This window comes from Mytilus californianus, unplaced genomic scaffold, assembly GCF_021869535.1.
Source record: "Mytilus californianus isolate M0D057914Y unplaced genomic scaffold, xbMytCali1.0.p SCAF_5, whole genome shotgun sequence".
NCBI classification, from domain to species: Eukaryota; Metazoa; Mollusca; class Bivalvia; order Mytilida; family Mytilidae; genus Mytilus; species Mytilus californianus.
In genome coordinates, this window is record NW_026262701.1 from 39224328 (window position 1) to 39242758 (window position 18431).

At 32.5% G+C, this 18431-nt stretch overlaps 1 protein-coding gene across 1 annotated transcript in view; it reads left to right on the forward strand.

Annotated features, from left to right (window-relative positions):
- The first annotated feature begins 345 nt into the window (after positions 1-345).
- The window catches only part of LOC127701903 (uncharacterized), a 231899-nt gene continuing 213813 nt past the window's right edge, over positions 346-18431 (forward strand). Inside the window, exons 1-2 of the mRNA XM_052205882.1 lie at positions 346-485; positions 2283-2307. Of these exons, the coding sequence (XP_052061842.1) occupies positions 2302-2307 (6 nt within the window). The 5' untranslated portion in view covers positions 346-485; positions 2283-2301. The remainder of the gene's footprint in view (positions 486-2282; positions 2308-18431) is intronic.

Below are 18431 nucleotides of genomic sequence, written 5' to 3' on the forward strand. Positions count from 1 at the left end.
AAAAACGCGTATGGTATCAATTTGAATGCGCTGCCTGTACAACACGTATTTCTTGCAATTGGATAGCTTTCGACGCCAAAACATTGCGCACCTAGATCTATAAGGCTGAATACAACATAAAGGCAAAAAACAGGTAAACGTTGCTTAAGCGATTGTGGAGCCCTGGTTATAATAGTTTTAAAAGTTATTATTTACAATTTTAATTATGATCTCAATATTATACTATGAAGTGACATTATTCTCCACATACCCTGTTACATAGGAGGAAGATTTTAGTCGTGTTACAAGTAAGTCATATTATTGAAACGAAAGCTATTAATAGAAATAAAGTAACTAGGTATTAAAAATGGTGTTTCGTTACCATTGAAAGAGGAAGTTTAGGCTTGACTATTATCATAATCTATAATTTACCTGTGCATTGTCAACACATTATCATAGTGTATTGCAAGTAAAAGCGGCTGCAACTGCCTTCAAGCTTCTTAGTGGTAAGCAAATGTTTCTTTTAGATTCTGTTGAAGGTTTAGACAGACAAATATGTAACCTTCAGATTATCAGTCATTAATTTCCATGTCTGGCCAATAACTTCTTGTATAGTCATTTCAATCGGAAAAGTTTACATATGATTCCCAATCGCATAAATTTCACTACATGAAGATACAAAGTGTCAGAATGCTTTCTTTCTATAAATAGGAATGTATTAACTTTGAAACAAAAAATAATGTCTAATACTAAAAATTTTCAAGTGTAAGAATACCAGCTGCATGTTTTTAATTACAAATATACTATGGGTGCTTGTTGTCCCACCTTCGAAGACAAGGGATTCTGCAATTCATGTCAATCCTTCATGCAATATAAATGCAATATTACAAAACTTTTACAGAAGTTTCTTCGTAATCGGGAGTTATAAAATGTAGCATATGCAGATATTGTGCAAAATATTGGAAATATTTCATTTCATTCTACTGTGTTTTACTGATAAATCATTTTTAGATACTTTCTTGTGTTAAAAACTTATCGCATAATTTAGATGAATCGTTTCTTGGTTTCTATGTGTATGGAGGCATTTACCTTTATGTTTACTTTCACTTTAAATGGTGTTAAAAGACGCGGACCTTGCAGAAGACACCTATTTATTTTAGATTTTATATCGCTATAAATAGCGGAACCATATTGGATATTTACGGCAAAAAGTTATTTTATTGTCATAATCTATTAATTACCAACACCACTTCATCGGACGCGGTCTCATCTCATGAATATAATTGAAGGCTAGCCTCATGAATATTAACGCCGGCTAGCTTCACACTGTAGTTACATGTACTTATTGGCATATTAGGTTCTGCATTTGTGTGATCGAATATATTTTCGATAACTGGGAATATAAGGTCGTAAGCAGTATTTTCTTTGTGTGAGTTTAATTATTTAAAGAAAGAAAACAATTCTATAAAACAAATATCTGGTTGTTTGGAAATTTCTCGCTCGTTTAGAATTTTCCAAAACTCTTTTGGACATCTACTTTTCATTTGATTCATCTTTTTTCTAAAGTCATTTCTGTATCTTTTTGTGCTTTATTCAGAACTTTTTTAGAGTGCCTTTCTGCCATTTTTGCAAGGTTACATAAATTTTCGGACTCTGTTTTACAACGTTTGAATTCTCGGTAAACACTCCTAGCCGTTCTACATTCTTTGTTGAACCAAGGTTTATTTTGCAAATTTGCGTGAGGCTTCACACTTTCAAATATAGATTTAACGTTTTTTGTACCAAAATGCTTTTGTTGCGGAATCAGTGAAGACTACTGCTATTTTATATGTAATCATGTCAATAAAATTTTGATCATTCTTATTGTTATTTTCTCTGATAAAATACTATTAATTTAAGTTTTGAATAGGACCCTTAGAAAAGTTTGTTTCAAAATACTGAAGCCTAGCTTTGATAGCTGATAAGATTGATTTTGATAGTTTTGTAGAAAAATATTTCGCGGAGGATTTTGAAGACCTAGTGATATAACGTTGTTTGTAAGGACACCTGTGTTATTTAGATATCCATTTCAGTAAATAAAAGCAAATTCCGGTTTTTTTTTAATCCTTGGTTCAAATGTAAAAAAAGACACAGAACAGACAAATGATTATTCCGAATTAACACTTTGGTAAGTGTCATTTAGGTGTATATAATATGTTGATTTTCCAAGTGAATAGTCATTTAATTTACTCAATTCCTTCATCACCTAGTTTTATGCAGTAATTTACACACACACACCATGTTTTTTTTGAATTTATTTGCAGGGATAACAACATATTTGTCATGGAGGTAGGACATGTGCTTAGCATATATGGACTTTTTGTGCTCAGCAACATAAATGGACTTTTAAGTTAACATTTTGATAAAGTCTAGGGTTAAAGCTACATGACCTATATTTACTAGTCAACAAAAGAAACGATACAAAGTTAATTTTGTTAGTATTTTTACATTTTTCAATTTAAAGTTTCTATAATAGCTTATTTCTGTATTCAACGCCAAAAAAAAGCATCTGTTAACTCTTCTTTTTTTTTTAAATCCGAAACGGATACGATGAAAATCCTGAATGTTACTTTTCCTTCCGGTAATCGAGTTTGCCCTGAATCAATGAAGCTTTTAAATTGTGTGATGTTAGTATTTGGGCTACTGCATCAGGTAAACAATTTGACATCTTAAAAAATGGAAAACAAATCAAGAATTTGATGCCATGGTTACTTAGAAATAAGCGTGAACAAGCAGTTGGCTAGTCAGAGATTAGTTGATGCACACTGACGTCGCAAATCAATTTCATTTGACAAGAATAACAATATCAAGACTGGTGATTCGTCTAAGGCAAACTGGCTCAACAAATGATAGACCACGTAGCGGCAGACCCCATGAGACGTCAGAGTGCATGGACAGCGTCCAAGACGTATCATGAAAGGTCCGCTCTTTAAACAGTGTCATAGGGCTACAAGACTTGAATGGGCTCGTGCAAGACCACGTTGGAGGTTACAAACCTGGCAGCATATCCTGTTTACAGATGAGTTCCGATTTGCTACCCGTTTTAGTGATGGACACATGAGAGGATACCGTAGGCAAGGCGAACGCGTTTTCGGGCCTTGTGTCATGACAACGGATCGTTTCGGAGGCGGAAATGTGATGGTATGGGGTGAACTATGTCACAACGGACGCACACAATTAAAAATCGCTCATGGTAAATTGATGAAATTCTTGGTCCTATTGTTCTGCCTTTTAATCGACAACGCGGTTTCAATCATGTTTGCCAACAGAATAGATGTCACGTGGCAAGGATTTGAATGGACTCTCTTGAACAAAACCATATTCGCGTTCTCCCATGGCCAGCATAATCACCGGATCTTTCTCCTATAGAACATTTATGGAATCAACTTGTCAGATGTGTTTGAGAAAGGTAAAATCCACCGGAAACGCTACAAGGTTTGCTTTTAACTCTCATATAGGAGTGGAACAATATCCCCCAAGCCAACATTATGACTTTGATTGGATCTCTGCGTCGTAAGTGTGAAGCTGTGGTTGCTGCAAGAGGCTGTCATACTCGCTATTAAGTTCCGTTAACTGAAATTCCGGATAATGACCTTGGTCCGTCCTTTATATTTGGTCCAGGAACTGTCTGGGATGTCATTTTTTGTTTCTGTGTCACATAGAACGTTAAATCATACATCTATTTGTTATTGTTTTTTACCAAACGGTTAAACATTATTTTTGATAAAAGTTTTGTATCGTTTCTTTTGTTGACTAGAATATATATTTTTGAATAGTCATTTAATTTAAGATTTTTGTTTGAAACTGCATGTTTACAAGAAAGTAGAAATAAATAGACGATTAAATAAAATCAGACCTTAAAAAAATAATTGTAAAAAAGACAATTAGGCACGATTAAAATTTAAAAAACAAAAATCTGTTGACAATCCAATAGCAAACAAAAAAATAATCTACAATGTTTAAACAATACCATAAATGATTGAGCAACGTCATATACATAAACCAATCAAAAACTTAGGGCTATTGTATGTGCTAAATCTTCTTTTTTAATTCGTGAACAGTGTATTAACATAACGTGCATGCAATAACACGTACAAACCTGTACAGGAAAATCACCTAATTCTAGAATTACGGTATAACAGAAAGAAATAAAACATGAATATAACAAGTTAAACCGTATAAACGAATTCGCGCAGTTACTTCAAGATACTCGGAGTACTTAGCTTGCTGCATGTTATTCTTCTGTAGATGGACAATTTTATTTTCATAGTATAGTTATGTGTTTGCTCAGCGGCTGCATTCGGTCATTTTAGTTTTTATTTATAAAATGGAAAAGACAGAAAAGCTAGAAGTTCGAGAATTTGAAATGGACCGAAATCCTTTCACATCACTTGGGAAGAGGAAGATCGTCCAACAACGAGGCAATTTCACAAATTGTGGTAGGTTCTTTATTGATACATGTGTATCATAATATGTTCTATGTTTATTCAGAAAATTAGATATACAAAAGTCATATAACTATGTGTGATTATTTATATAAAAAAGTAAGTTTCACTACCTAGATACAATAATTCGAAAGTCTATAGAAAATACAGATATAGGTATACATTTCTTATAATAACAATAATGTCTAATATGAAGATAAAAAACCCAGATATTATTACATGTGATATTGTCATGAGTATTTCTAACTTATACCAGCGAGAAAAGTAAACCATTGACTTCCTTCAATTGTAAACAAAGTGGATATCAAAGGGGCATTTATTTAGACAAACAATTAAAATATGATTCTTTTTGTTTCAAGTCATTTATGCTTATATCTGGTTGTACAATGTATGACTTCGGCAGTCTTCGAGATCATCTCGGTAGTTAATTAGATGGCGTCTAGACTAAAATACACACACAAATGCTGATATATGTTATCGAGTCCAAGCATCGTTAATTGTTTATTTTATACTTTTTGTAGTTTGGATATACGTTTTACTATGTTATAAATCAAAAATACAATTTGAGTCAAATCGGTGAACATGAATTTGACAGCTAATGCCCCTTTATAAACAATATATGTACATTGTCTGGAAATATAAAATTTATTTGTACGAGATTTAGAAACAGGACGAAAAGCGAGGCTCGTTGAGATTTTCTCCTGTTTCGTACCGAGGAAAATTAATTTTTTTATGTTTCCGACAATGTTCATTTCGTTTTTATCCTGTTATTTACACCTGGTTTAATTGTTTATTAAATCCTAAAAGATATGTCTCTGTAAAATATATCAGTTTTCTACATGTAGTTTTAGAAAATAAATCATCTGATCAAACCTACCACAGAACAATTAACTCTATACCATTCGGAACTCATTCCTACGAACGTAGAAAGCAAGTCTTAGATTTGATATTATGCATATTGAATTGAAATATTGGTTGCAGTGGCTAGTCGTTTAAAACTGTTGTGTACTCGGCGGACATTTTAACAGATTATAGACATCATTCGTGACTGAACAGATTTACCAATTGCTATTAGAGCAAATTTCGCACTGTTATCTTCTTTTGCTCGAAGCAACGCTTGAATTCATACTCTTAGGCACAATAATGCACCATATCTACAGGTTGCTATGGTAAATGACATAATTACATCTTTAATTATGGTATTACTAAATCTTAGATTATCTCAGATAAACTAGGATTTTCTCAGATAATTCCGGTTTATCTCAGATAAACTAAGATGTTCTCAGCTTAATTCAAATTCGAGAAAATCCTAGTTTATCTCAGAAAATACAGATAATTCATTATCTGGAGAAAATCCCGGTTTATCTCAAAAATTAAGAAAATCTAGGTTTTTCTGAACAATTTTCAGATAATCCTAATTTATGTTCAGATAATTAGTTATCTCAATTTCAGATAATCAATTATCTCATTTTTTGAGAAAATCTAGGTTCATCTCGGATTCTAAATATACCAAAGAACGATGTAATGACTGTTTTAATTGGACGACAATCATTTGACGTTTGTCCTTCTCTTTGAAACCATGGGGGTGGGGATGGGGTCACTTCCTATTATTGGGTGGATGGGGATGTGCCAAAAATACGGGTCAGAATTTTGCGTCCTTTTTATAACATCCTACATTTAAATGCAGTTCTGTTTGATAACTGTATATTGATTTGGGGTGTGATATATAAATATGCTGTTGAGAATCTTACATTATTAATGGTTAATTATTTTTTTGTTACGCACGATGTGAGCGTTACACGACGTCCCTTATAATAAGGCGATTTTGACGATTTCAAAGAGCGTTTCAAGCGTTCAAGCTTATATTTGATGAGATCAATTAACTGTAATGAATTTCGTAACCAGATCTCGGTGTGTCGAAAAATGCATAGTTTTACAAATGAAACTCAAAGTGGTCGTATATATTTTTTTAATGAACTGTATATTTGTTAGCCCATTTCGCTCAGTTGAATAGAAATTCCAATTTTATCTCTTCTGCTTAGAAATGTCATCATGTTATTGTTTGTACGTAGAACATGTATCATTGTATTAAAATGTGTCAGTCCCAGCCAAGACTCATTGAATAAACACGAAATATTTACAGACGATAAATAAATTTTACACAAAAAGTCATGAATCTGTATGAACGTTATGTACGATGAAGTTAAAGAGTTCACAAGAAAGTAAGTAAAAATGTAAATTTTATTTAAAGTCGGAACATATAAACACTATAACAGATAAAATATAAGCTTTGATAAGCTCTATAACCGATCATCATATAAAACCACAATGAATGAACGTTACACGATTAGAGATTGCACGTTACATATAGATTCTACCACTGCATCGAGTGTGATACGATATCTATCCACTCGAGACAGTTAAATTTTCAAATTTAAAACGCGAGGATCGCCGAGCGTTTTAAATATTTAAAATTTAACTGTCGAGAGTGGATACATATCGTATTACACGAGATTTGGTGGTGGAATCTGTTTCTCTAATGATTTTCAAACAATACGCAGGCAAATTTATTCATTCTTTTCGAATGATCTGCAAAAAGATGTGCTCTTTCTATGTGACGTCATCAGGCATGGTCGCCTTTTTTCATGCCGTCACAATAGGAAATTCAGAGGAAAGCAAGAACATTCGACGTCATAATCGGATTTTAACCAATGAAGAACTGAGATCAAACGAACCACACGTTGATTAAATTTTTTTTATACAATGGGTGCAGAAAAAGATAAATTGACGAAGAATTAGAGAAACGGTTATACACGATTGATGAACGCACGATAAACGGTTTATTTAAGAATGAATGATTGATGAGCGCACGTTACACGGTTAAGAATGAATGATTGATGAGCGCACGATACACGGTTAAGAATGAATGAACGATGCACGCACGTTACACGGAAAACACACAGAATGATGAATGATGAGCGCACGTTTGGTACACGCACGATACACGCACGATACACGATGAACGCACAGAAAAATTGTCATTTTGAATTTTAGAAGGTCTGTAGCAAAACCCCTGACTAAATAATTTATCAGTAATACATAGATTACGTTTGTTTGAAATCCAAAACGTCACAACAAACACGGGCATAGCGAACGAGTTGTGATATATAAACACCGTAAGATGGTGCAAAAGGATCATCGACGTCCAAAAAATGAAAATTAACAAAAGGGAACGCAAAATCGTCCCTTTTGTCGTAAATTTTAGTGTAGAGTTTCCCGTGTAAAACTGAAATATCTAAATCTAGGAAAGGACAGTTATTACCGTTTATAAGACCGCAGAGATGGTACTGTTTTTGTATATGAATATTGTACTGTTTGTTTAGAAGATTTGTCAACTGATATTTAAACTTCGAATTCATTTTCCAGCAGGAGAACGTGACATCAGGGTTGAAACCCACAATCAGGAGAAACGGACCATTTTACAGAGCTAGCTACCACTTGGAAGTTGACATCAAAGATCACGTATGCAAAGGAAGATTACAGATGCATTGCAACATTGGATCAAACAATTCACGACTAATTGATACCTACATCAATCATACGTGTCATGGTATACACAGTTTCTTATGATTTAAATCTTAAAATTATACCCCACTCTCAGAATGGTTGAAAATTGCAATCAACTTGTCATTCCGTACGTCCGTCGATTCGGACGACAGAAAATGTCGTCGCACATGTACTACTAAACAGAATGACTTCGTGCTTGGTAAGCAGCTTGACAGTTATAAGTTGCAACATGTGAGCACTTCAAGGATTTGTCAGGCGCCTATTTTTTGTTTGCATATCCTTGTATTTTCCTTAATGTTGGTTGAAAAAAATTGTTTTCGTCGCTAATTTCTCAAAACTTACTGAACTAAATAGCTCTATCATTGTCTATCGAGGCAAGCAACATGACAGTGATGAGTGTTTTTTTTTTAATTAAAATTCTAAACGCTTGTCAGATCTGTGACTGAGATAAATATTTCCTATATTCTGATACTTTGAATGCCAAGTAAGGGTGTTCTTAGCACGAAAACGTGTGTAAATTTAACAATGCGTTCACTCAGACAATGTTAACCATCTAAGGCTTTGGTGATTTATATATAGTTTTTCGACTATTTTATGGCTTTTCAATAGTTTAAACAAAAATGTACCAAATGCATCCGAAACGACATGTTAAACCCGGTTAGTTAAAATATGTTGCGTTAGACAACAGCCTTCACTTCATTTGAACTTTGGTGGATGGTTGTCTCATTGGCTAACATACCACATCTCCTTATTTTTATTTTGTTTGTGATTTTTAGGACCGTGACTTTACATGTAAACGTAATGTAAATAAAATATAATATATAACGACATCGTAGCTACAATTACAGCCTGCACTGTGTTCAGCACCCTAGACAACACGGCCAACTAGGCTATATAAGAATATCCTTTTCGTTAGTCCTGTATTGTCTTTCCTGGTCTGCTTTAGCTAAAGTTGATATGTAATGGTAAGTGAATCGTATACCTTGCAGTAATATATATATGGTATCAAATATTTTATGTGAATTTATTTGTAAAAAAAAAAATCAATAATTGCCGATAGTTTGACTAGTCTTCCTTTAAAAATAAACATACCCAAGGAGTAGAGCATTTCCAAGAATTTAAAACTATTGGATCTTGATCTATATTTTATCCGCGGAAATCGACAATGCGTCCATTTTGCAGGTAAAAGAGCTGCTGGAATTAGACAAAATATCATCATAATAATTGTTGTTGAAATATTTGGTACTATATTATAAAAGTGTTATTGCACTCATATTGAGGAATAATGCCCTCGCAGTATGTTATTTCAAATTTGCAAGCTCGTGCAAAATGATATACTGTTCAAGACAATATTTCACACTATTAGTGCAAAAACCCTATAATATACAATGAATTATTTTTGTCGCAGGTAAAAGGGCCGCATACTCCAAAAGACGTCCTAATAGATAGCAAAATTAATATACGTTTCTATGAACATACGATAGTTTTTGTCGAGCCTGCGACTTTTGTCGCAGAAAGCTCGACATAGGGATAGTGATCCGGCGGCGGCGGCGACGTTAGCTAACTTCTTAAAATCTTTATATTTTAGAAGGTGGAAGATCTGAATGCTTCATACTTTGTATATGGATGCCTCATGTTACGAAGTTTCCGTCAGTCACATGTCCAATGTCCTTGACCTAATTTTCATGGTTCAGTGACTACTTGAAAAAAAAGTTAAGATTTTTTGTAATGTTAAATTCTCTCTTATTATAAGTAATAGGATAACTATATTTGGTATGTGCGTACCTTGCAAGGTCCTCATGCCCGTCAGACAGTTTTCACTTGACCTCGACCTCATTTCATGGATCAGTGAACAAGGTTAAGTTTTGGTGGTCAAGTCCATATATCAGATACTATAAGCAATAGGTCTAGTATATTCGATGTATGGAAGGACTGTAAGGTGTACATGTCCAACTGGCAGGTGTCATCTGACCTTGACCTCATTTTCATGGTTCAGTGGTCAAAGTTAAGTTTTTGAGTTTTGGTCTTTTTTTCTAATACTATATGCAATAGTTCAACTATATTTGGTGTATGGAAATATTTTATGATCTATATGTCAGTCACGCAGGTTTTATTTGACTTTGACCTCATTTTCAAGGTTCATTGCTCAGTGTTAAGTTTTTGTGTTTTGGTCTGTTTTTCTAAAACTATAAGCAATAGGTCAACTATATTTGTTGTATGGAAGAATTGTTAGCTGTACATGCCTGCCTAGCATGGGTCATCTGACCTTGACCTCATTTTCATGATTCATTGGTCAATGTTTAGTTTACTTGGTTAATGTTAAGTTTATGTGACAGTTGTAATAAAGCTTTATATTTAGGACTATCAACATAATATCAATGATTAGTAAAGAAGGCGAGACATTTCAGCGTGTGCACTCTTGTTACCAATATCAAACTGGGTGATTTCCAAGGTTTATTCACGGTTCTCCAACATTTGAAAAATCCAACTCGCGTTAATCTAACAAGTGTCAAACAATAGATGGGCTTTGTGTTTATATAGCAATTAAAACTGTTGTTTTTTAAGAAGGTATAGTGAGACCTGTATACAGTGTATAATATGATTTTCATAATTTATACTTTTTTAATAATAAATGTAAAATGATTAATAAATTCATAAAAAATCAAAAATTGGTGGGATTTAGTATAAAAATTCTAAAACTGTTCAACTTTAGATTATAATCTAAAGTAAAAATATTGATGACAGCTTGTTTGTTTTAACAATTTTGGAGTAATTATAAAAGATAAAATTATAATAGTTGACTGCACCTTTAGCCGGACTTTGGATCTCCCACTTCAACTTGGTAAAGCTTTCAAAGAAATTATAAATCAGATCTCATTAAGCCTGTACATTTACGTAATGTACGCCTGAGTTTAAATGTAATCGAATCATTTTTTTTAGTTGTAAAAGAAGTTTAATTAAACAATTCACAACCATAATCAATTTTTCATCCAGTCAAAGATCAATATTTTTTCTAAGTGTATGGGTGGTTGCGCCTCATCTAGTTCCTGTATGTTATTTTATACAATTTATAACTTTCATGGATTTAGTTTGTACATTGTGAGTACATATATGCTTATGCAAAGTTAAGTTCCTGTCAAAAATTAATCCTTAACATTTTATTTCTTTGACATTTTCAATATATGATTGTCAAGTTTCTACTAATAAGTTGTGTTATATATATACATTTGTCAAAGAAATTGGTAAATCATTGACCATAATATTAAATAAAGTGGACTGAAAGGTATCATTCCCAATCTGTTCAACCCTACACAATACACGTAATGGTCGATGAAGTTATGTACCAATTCGTCTTTGGTCTACTACACAATAAAAGTGCTTGTCAACAACATAAACTCCAACTAGCATCACAAATATTCTTTACTGATTTTGAGACAGCTACCCGTTATTCCGTCAAACAAACACTATATAATAATAATAATAATAATAATAATAATAATAATAATAATAATAATAATAAATTCTTTATTTAAAGAGGGTAACTCAATTAGAAGTAGTCTAATTTTCATTGAGGCCCTCAAACAAAATACATGTATACAGTTAACATTTATACATTCATACATTAAAATACAATATATATTACTAGTATAAACACTCGCCAACATCACCTTGAGAAGCTTGCTTTTTCCAATACACTCAATATGTTTTTCGAAGATACTATATTAGAGCAAAAGGCTTACTATATTGGGTGCATAGTATGATTGAAAAGTGTACGGGGGTTCATTTGACCATGTCCTTTTTTACATGATTTATTATTTTATATTGATGAAGTCCATACGCAAACTAACAAACAGTTGGTAAAATAGTTACACAGCTGAATAAATTTATAAAAAATAATTTTTCTTCTTTTGCCCTCTTGAACAAATGGAATAAAATTAAACTAAACTAAATGATTGATAAAAACTGGAAGGTCTATATTGAAAACAGAAACCGAAAAATATGTTACATTTAAACCTTTTGAACAAACTGACAGTAACTTGATATATAACTGACATGGAAATTATTATTTCAAATGGTTTTAGCACCACTACCATAAAATTACCAAACTGTTTGAGCATTAAACTATTTCTAACTATTTCCAATCATAAACAACAATGTATACATATAAAAAGAAAGTTGACATGAAATTATCAGTATCATTCAAATTGTTTCATATTGTTTCCTTTTACAAAATTTTAGATGACAAAATAATGGAGGAGACAACAGAAAGAGAAGAAAATAAGTTGGTATTGTTGGTATTACTATTAGTGTTATTTCCACTGTGTTATTTCTGTTATAACATCAAACGGGTCAGATACAGAATTTCAAAATTTAAACTTCTTGTGCAAAGTGTTTGTATAGGAGAAGACACTGAAGAAAAGACTTGATTTAGATAGATCTTGTAATTTGCCCTCGGTTGAAGAGACGAAACTGACAAAGAATTTCAAACACATTGATGGAAAGAAAAAACTAAATTTTGCTCTTCGAAGCAGAGGACCAAAGTTCAAATTTAGAGATAGAAGAAACGACTTTTAATCGAAATAATTCAGCAATTATTAATTTGTGTAAAAATCGCCAAAACCTTTTAGGGACTTCATGCAACGATACCCAGCAATCGAAACATTTAGGTGATTCAATTAGTTATTCAATATATCCATTGTTAAATAAGTACGATGACAATGTTTCAGGATAAACACTTATGTATGGTAAATAAAAATAATTATGAGGACACAATGTCTAGTTTAGAAATTAATGTGATATAAAAGGTAAATGCAAAGGATAGAATAAGGCCGTGTTCACATTAAGCTAAACTCGGTGTGGTGTAAGTGTACTCTACACTTAAACTAGACTCAATTACGTTCCCATTGATAAAAATCAATGTTTACATGTAGTTTAAAACAGGTTTTGACCACATGCAGTCGATAGTCAATGTAGGCCTTGTGTGGGTTAGGTGTTCATAAAACAAGATATTAAGAACGTGGATTTAATTGTGAATATTTAAGGAAGTTTCATATATTGAATAAATATGATTATAATAATATTATGAATTAAGTTATTTTCCAATTTATATGACAAAAACTAAAAAATTGCTCAGTGAAAAACATGATTAAATTTAATAGCCTTAGTGGACCATTTGATTGTTAGTGGAAGGGGAATTTCTTGCTAAAGGAATATTCATTTTACACCGGTTGATAGCATGGGTTATTTATTTAGCGCGAAAAATTATTTTAACTCTTTGTACACAACTTTTTCTTGGAAAGTCCTGCATTGTGTAGGACAAACTATTCATTTTCATCATGTCGTGGACAAAGTTATTTTTACAGTTAGTACAAGTCCAGACTATTCATTTTCAAAATCACCACATGTTTGACTGGGGAATAGATATATGGTCACTTAGATCTTCTTCCGATTATTCTCATCCTGAACATGCATGAAATATTTGCCACTGGACGTTAAGAAATCAACAATATATCAATCAATCATTTTCAAAATCCTTTTACCGCCTATTGTTAAGGTGTTTTAGCAACATCTTTAGAACTCTCAAAGTTCTCCAAATCAATAGAACGATTTTCTTAAGGTACCGACCATTCATCTTCGTGGGACAAACCATTTTCTTATTACTTTAATAATAAAAAAAACCCATTTTTTTTAATAAATAATTTTATAAAGGAACATTTTTTAAACTTCAAGTTGAATCCCCCGCCCTTCATTTTCAAGAAATCAAACCGAATTTTTGTCACTTCCCCCGTGGATCATATATTTTTTTCTATAAAAAATAATTTTTCTTCTTTTGCCCTCTTGAACAAATGGAATAAAATTAAACTAAACTAAATGATTGATAAAAACTGGAAGGTCTATATTGAAAACAGAAACCGAAAAATATGTTTCATTTAAACCTTTTGAACAAACTGACAGTAACTTGATATATAACTGACATGGAAATTATTATTTCAAATGGTTTTAGCACCACTACCATAAAATTACCAAACTGTTTGAGCATTAAACTATTTCTAACTATTTCCAATCATAAACAACAATGTATACATATAAAAAGAAAGTTGACATGAAATTATCAGTATCATTGTTTCATATTGTTTCCTTTTACAAAATTTTAGATGACAAAATAATGGAGGAGACAACAGAAAGAGATGAAAATAAGTTGGTATTGTTGGTATTACTATTAGTGTTATTTCCACTGTGTTATTTCTGTTATAACATCAAACGGGTCAGATACAGAATTTCAAAATTTAAACTTCTTGTGCAAAGTGTTTGTATAGGAGAAGACACTGAAGAAAAGACTTGATTTAGATAGATCTTGTAATTTGCCCTCGGTTGAAGAGACGAAACTGACAAAGAATTTCAAACACATTGATGGAAAGAAAAAACTAAACTTGCTCTTCGAAGCAGAGGACCAAAGTTCAAATTTAGAGATAGAAGAAACGACTTTTAATCGAAATAATTCAGCAATTATTAATTTGTGTAAAAATCGCCAAAACCTTTTAGGGACTTCATGCAACGATACCCAGCAATCGAAACATTTAGGTGATTCAATTAGTTATTCAATATATCCATTGTTAAATAAGTACGATGACAATGTTTCAGGATAAACACTTATGTATGGTAAATAAAAATAATTATGAGGACACAATGTCTAGTTTAGAAATTAATGTGATATAAAAGGTAAATGCAAAGGATAGAATAAGGCCGTGTTCACATTAAGCTAAACTCGGTGTGGTGTAAGTGTACTCTACACTTAAACTAGACTCAATTACGTTCCCATTGATAAAAATCAATGTTTACATGTAGTTTAAAACAGGTTTTGACCACATGCAGTCGATAGTCAATGTAGGCCTTGTGTGGGTTAGGTGTTCATAAAACAAGATATTAAGAACGTGGATTTAATTGTGAATATTTAAGGAAGTTTCATATATTGAATAAATATGATTATAATAATATTATGAATTAAGTTATTTTCCAATTTATATGACAAAAACTAAAAAATTGCTCAGTGAAAAACAAGATTAAATTTAATAGCCTTAGTGGACCATTTGATTGTTAGTGGAAGGGGAATTTCTTGCTAAAGGAATATTCATTTTACACCGGTTGATAGCATGGGTTATTTATTTAGCGCGAAAAATTATTTTAACTCTTTGTACACAACTTTTTCTTGGAAAGTCCTGCATTGTGTAGGACAAACTATTCATTTTCATCATGTCGTGGACAAAGTTATTTTTACAGTTAGTACAAGTCCAGACTATTCATTTTCAAAATCACCACATGTTTGACTGGGGAATAGATATATGGTCACTTAGATCTTCTTCCGATTATTCTCATCCTAAACATGCATGAAATATTTGCCACTGGACGTTAAGAAATCAACAATATATCAATCAATCATTTTCAAAATCCTTTTACCGCCTATTGTTAAGGTGTTTTAGCAACATCTTTAGAACTCTCTTTTTCTTAAGGTACCGACCATTCATCTTCGTGGGACAAACCATTTTCTTATTACTTTAATAATAAAAAAAACCCATTTTTTTTAATAAATAATTTTATAAAGGAACATTTTTTAAACTTCAAGTTGAATCCCCCGCCCTTCATTTTCAAGAAATCAAACCGAATTTTCCGTGGATCATATATTTTTTTCTAAAAAATAAATTGTATTTAAACTCCCCCCCCCCCCCCCCCCTCACACACACACACACACAAAAATTAGAAAAATTAAAAAATATATGAATTGGTCTACGCCTAACTGAAAATTTTAATTCAATTCTATGTATTGTATATGTAAATTACGTGTACATGTTGTTTACTGATGTGAACAATTCTCATGTACAGGTAATTACAACCGATGTACAGATGAAAACAATTTCAGTGTTCAATACATGAAACTATTAATTGTAAACAGGTTTACATCCCGACTCCTTTTTTCTAACAGGGGTGATCTGAGTTGGATCACCCCTACCACACCACCCTACCTTGAGTTTCTTTGTTCTGCATGCTTTCTATTGTTCTGTAACATTCTGGCGGAAATGTTGAACAAACTTTAAAACTTAGAAATATTTATGCGGAGTAAAGACTTAACTTTCAAAATTTATGTAGAAAAAATCCACTAAATTTCCAGTGTCTATGCGGGCCATCGTGGTGATCTTACACTGACACACCGCGTCCTCATGGGATAACTATTACTTACAGTACGCAGCGTTTGGTGTGAACACGGCCTAATACAATATAATCTACCATGTCTAAATTTCAAATCTGTTTTGAAATACTAACTTGTTGGAATCAATTATGTTAGGTAGCATTCTGTATGTGTTATTTTAGCGCCATTACTGTTGCGATTGCATATCGACTTGCATGTGTCTGTCCAATCGAATTTGGTTGAGTTATGTTTCAATTTTATTTCAAAGAGACCTGCTATATCATTAAAATACTACACCACTGCAATGGTTTTACATAACACAATTTAAAAATAAGGAGGTGTGGTATGATTGCCTACGAGACATCTATCAACCTTGTTCAAATGACTCGAATTAAAGCAACAGTATGTCACTGTATCGCCTTCAAAAATGAGCAAAACTCATACCGTTTGTTCTATATAAACATGTATGTATTTTCGCTCCTGTTACGCAGTTAATGCGGCTGAGTTGTATTTTGAAATACACATCTATTAACATCTAAACAGTCAGCCCCACATATACATTTGTAAAAGGCACGATATGACAAAATGTAAAACAACCGAAACGGAAAAATAAACCGCCTGATTTATGCCAAATTAATAACCGAAAAAACAAATGCAGCTACTTTGTCATTTAAGTATGTACATATAAATATTTCATTTTCCCTCGTCCTATTTGTCTGAATTTTTAATCATTTCTAGTGCAACTTTAATTAGAGAACACTACATTTGGATTGGTTGCATGTATTTACTTCTCTTCTTTTGTTAGAATACCTGGTCCAATGGCCTTGACATCTGTCGTCGTCGTAATATATATATAAACTAAAAAAACAATTCTTCTCTGACACTTCCGGCCTAATTTCAAACAAACTCAAAATGATGATCCTTTATGTTTTTTGTTCGTGCCAATCAACCAATATGTCTGTCGTGGCTAAAAATAGAGCATAAGGGTAAAATGCATTATATGTCTAAAATCTTGAAAACCACAATTAATAGAAAAAATCCGTCCCCGGCAAAAATGTTCTGTATGTAGAAAGACTGAGCAACACGAATCCCTACAAAAACACGGGGTGATCTCGGGTGCTCCGGAAGGGGAAGCAGATCCTGATATACATGTGGTACCCGCCGTGTTACTCCTAAAGATACGTTGTTAAGTAATTTCAAGTGAATAGGCATCACGCAAAAGTGGATTGGTAGTTGATTTCTATTTATATCACCAAATTCGTAAACCCTCGGTTATGTAAATATTCTAACCCTAAAACTTATCCGAATGTAAAACAGTTAGAAGCAACATTAAAAACTAAAGCAAGAGCGACACGAACCCCTTTAAAAAAATAAGGTTCATCTCAGATGCTACGGAAGAGTTAGCAAATATTGCTCCACATGTGGCACCCGTCGTGTTACTAATTTAAGTACACATTCAGTGATAAGTCTTAATCGGTGATGACACATTCGAGGAAAGGAGGACGTGATTGTGGTTCGAATAATTCGAATATATCCGTCGTGATATGTAAAACGGATATTCTAAAACGGTAAAAAAACATATATATAGGTAGAAACTGTAATCGCAAAAATGATCAGCAACATAGAAACTACAAAAAGGCTAATTCGACCAAAACAATTGCATGATGTGTTATTTGTATTATTTTCCTTATATGATGATTTTTTACCGTAGGAGTTATTACCCTTACAAAATGGCGATTATTGCTAATTTTATGAGGTTTTGCTTATTATCCCAGAAATGTTAAAAGATAAGTAGAAACTACAATCAGCAAACACGCTCAGCAATACAATTTACCATTTTACAGGTGAGCGGCCCGCTCTTAGAAGCCTTTTCTTTCTGGCTACACATTTTTATTACAAAAAATGTAAAAGCTTCTTCACTGATAAAAAAATCTCATATTAGATAATTAAACGTAGCAGTAGCAGTTAAGCAAACAAAACTGACATTTGAGATGCATGTTCATCCCGAAAACATTATATATATTATAAAATCCCGCCCACATAATTGTCCTTTTGTCAATTCCAGCGAAACCCGAGTGTAGGATCTTACTAGGGAAATGAGAAAAAGAAAACATAATTTTATTTGTAAATATGAAAGTAAAAAGAAACCTTGTCATTAGTACTACGGCTATAAAATATTTGGAACAAAAGTCGAAATACGATTACGTTTGTATAGCCAT